General features: G+C 42.8%; 1 protein-coding gene across 1 annotated transcript; it reads right to left on the reverse strand.

Annotated features, from left to right (window-relative positions):
- Positions 1 to 613: 613 nt before the first annotated feature.
- On the reverse strand, positions 614 to 3325 carry LOC118412701. The gene is made up of 2 exons (XM_035815726.1): positions 2423 to 3325; positions 614 to 2298 (listed from the first exon to the last, which is right to left on the reverse strand). The coding sequence occupies exons 1-2, from the start codon at positions 3209 to 3211 to the stop codon at positions 2143 to 2145; spliced, it is 945 nt and encodes a 314-aa protein (XP_035671619.1). The 5' UTR covers positions 3212 to 3325; the 3' UTR covers positions 614 to 2142.
- Between the last annotated feature and the right edge of the window lie 6 nt (positions 3326 to 3331).

Genomic DNA, 3331 nt, shown 5'->3' on the forward strand with positions numbered 1-3331 from the left:
GCAAGACCTCGTTTATGCAAATTTCAATCTCAATCTTATTTCTTCAGCATAAAGCCATCCAGGGTCTACTTTATTTAGCCATGCAAAAAAACTGGGTCAATAAAAACTCACCCTTCTAAACCAAACTTTCTTCAGATTGGGCCAAATTTTCAAGGAAAGATGGGTTTTTATGGATTCTAAGTGCAATGTAATCGTAATAAAGTGCACTTTGATCCTGCCTCCAATGCTCAACACAACGTTTGCCCTCCACCCCTACTTGCGCCCTTTAAATTTCTCACACCCTTACTTGCACCCTATAGGCCTTGTTCGCACACCTGATTGCTTGCACCCTTGCTTGCACCCTTGACAAATTGAACTGCACCCTAACTTTCACACCTTGTTGTGCGGTTGCTTTTCGTTAGGTCGAAAATCAACTACTCCAATAGTTAGACGTCTAATACTGTGACAACAAATATAACCGCTGTTTCTTGGACGCCTGCTTTTATTTTACACTTTAGAACAATTTTAAGTAAAGGGACTATCAACCAGCTACGTTCCTTTTAATGAACCACATCAACGTAACAGTTTGCTGCTTTTACAATCATCCCATTGCAACTGCCAAGATGTCGATAAGCTATTATACACACTACTGCTTATCCACAACCAATAGCAAACGTACACAGGCATGTCGTAAACGTACCTAAACACTTACAAGATATGTGTTTACCATCGCTGCATGTATCTAAATTTATTTTACAAATATCTGAAATTCGTTTCTATACGGGCTTTTCAAAATAAGGCGCTTAGTACAATTTCATATCCTGTATTTCGTAAATTACAAGACGATATAAAAGACTCAGCCTACAATGATCACGCTCAGTTATTTAACCAAGTGATTGCACCACGCATTACCTGCTAGCTGTACAGTTGCAGTGTTGGCGGTGTCTTGAACGACATCATAAAAGGTAGAAGAAGTAGAGCTGTACTGCAGCAATATACGATCCGATTGTGGCACCACAAAATCACAATTATCACACGTGCAGCAATGATTGAACTTCGTGTCGAGTTACATTTCCAACATCCAAGAATTTGACCAGCCATAATGTTTGTCCTGAAACATCTCATCACCGAGTTCCTAAAACACAGAGCACACCCATCCTAGTACAATGTAGTTCTATGCAGAAACACGTGATATGTCATCACATACATCCTAATCTATAGACATTTACGGTGATTTTAATTAATGAGGTATGAGATCGCGATGCTCTGGCTCTGGCGATAAGTATCTTCCTATCGCTGTTTTTTCTCGATCAGTCAACACGTGTGAATGTCATTATACCCGTGAATCTAGGACAGTTGTATATACTCATTTCCATACAATACATTTCCATGTCTATGACACCCTATTACACAATTCTCAGTTAGAAACGGTCAATAGCTATAATTTTGTTTAAATCAACGTCAATAGAATATTAGAAAAGAAATTGATTGAAGTGATTGACAAATGCGTAGGTCACATTTGAAAACTACATACTTTGTTACATAAAACAAATTGATATACGGAAAAGACAAATTTGAAAGAATCTACAGAATTTTAAAAGAATCCAGCCCATGTTGCTAATGTGAGTTCTTGTCGATATCGAAAAAAAGGAATGAAATGTACAAACTACATTCTTGAGAGCCGTACAAATAGGCTAGGCTCCATGTATGCGGAAATCTAGAGACATACGATTGAACTCTCTGTCTTTTTATAAATACTACAGTTTCCTTAAGTCTACGCTCAGATTGATATCACAACACTCATGACCATGTACATTTCCATATCTACAGCAGGTATTTTTGTCCTACTGACAACTGTCATACATACTAGTTCATGGCTCTCGGTACGCATGTGCAGCAACACGTATTATGGGTCATATGTCAAAGTTGAATGCCCTATATTGTAAACAGTTCTTGTTTTGTACATGTCCAGACTCCGTCGTTCGATTTGCGTAACGTAGGACGTGAATTATTCATGTCACAGGGGCCCTCAGGCTTTGACATTAACCTTACCAAAAATTCTATCGCTGCGCATGCGTTCTTAGAACCGTGATCCTTCTTACATCGTCAGGAAAATATTCACTCGAATGATCCTGAATGGTACAATGCTTAACTCTTTTTTTATTACGCTTTGTACCAAACCTCGAAATGGTTCCATCCAATGGAGGCCAGTTTGGGACAGGTCTGGAACTTTAACGTGTCCAGAGCAGCCGTGATGACGTCACCCTGGGCCATCATGTCCGCACGGGTTACCTCATCAAACCACTCCTCAAATGCAATCTGGTAGATATAAAGAAAAAACATGTTTTAGGACCTGGATTAGGAATGAAGAATCCATTGTTCATTATGATAGTTATTCAAACTAAGACTTTCTTTGCATTATGAGTATAAATTAGTTCCTCACCTGCAGCATTTTCGCTCCCTTGGTGCTTGTCGGGACGTACTGGTCACTCGCAATGAGAGTCATCCGTTTGACGCCAGGTTTGTGAGAGGGTGACTGACAGGAGTGGGGGAATCTGGACAGCAGTCCGACAGCCTTAATGGGTCCCTTTTGTAACAGTTTCCCTGCATTAGCATAAACCTGAGAGGCCGCCACCTCACTGAAGAGCACCACGAATTCCATAGACTTGGACCGGTTCAACGCGGATATGACGTCACAAAGGTCCTGATCCGGAAATTTGGAGACGTCGAGAATCAAGTACTTGATGGCAGTCGTGCGCAGAATCGTAGGAACAACGAGGGAGGCTGATCCATAGCTCAACAGGAGTTTGTTAACCGTGCCCCTTTGTTTGAAGATGGTTTCCAGCGAAGACGAGAGAAGGCTTGAGCAAAGCGGGTCTTTCTCAGACTCGCTGATGTTAAGACTCAAGGCAGCGAGATTCTTGTGTTTCCCAACATCGACTGAAATGAGATGCAAGAAAAGGGCGGCGGAAGTATTCCCGGTGAGAGAGAGGGACGACAGAAAGGCGCCCAACTTGAGAGTACGAAGGTCATCTTCGGAGAAACTCGGCGGGCGGTCGTGCTTCTGACGAGAGGAGCCGAACATGCTAAGCCGGACTTTCCTGAGACTGTCACTGGACAGGATCCTCGACACTGCCATGTTGATCTCGTGGACGGGCATGGACTTGCACCGGAGAGGAATATCCAGGTCTATGCTGGAGACGGAATGGTTGGCGTGTAGAACAGTCGACATTGATTGCAAATCGCAGGCCACAGGGAAAAGTGGAAGGTCGATGTGCTGTAAGGTCTTGCAGACGGCAATGGTGCGGAGTAACTGCCTGAAGCCGGGGACGTCGCTAGCGGCGGTCCACCT

This window comes from Branchiostoma floridae, chromosome 3, assembly GCF_000003815.2.
Source record: "Branchiostoma floridae strain S238N-H82 chromosome 3, Bfl_VNyyK, whole genome shotgun sequence".
Classification (NCBI taxonomy): Eukaryota; Metazoa; Chordata; class Leptocardii; order Amphioxiformes; family Branchiostomatidae; genus Branchiostoma; species Branchiostoma floridae.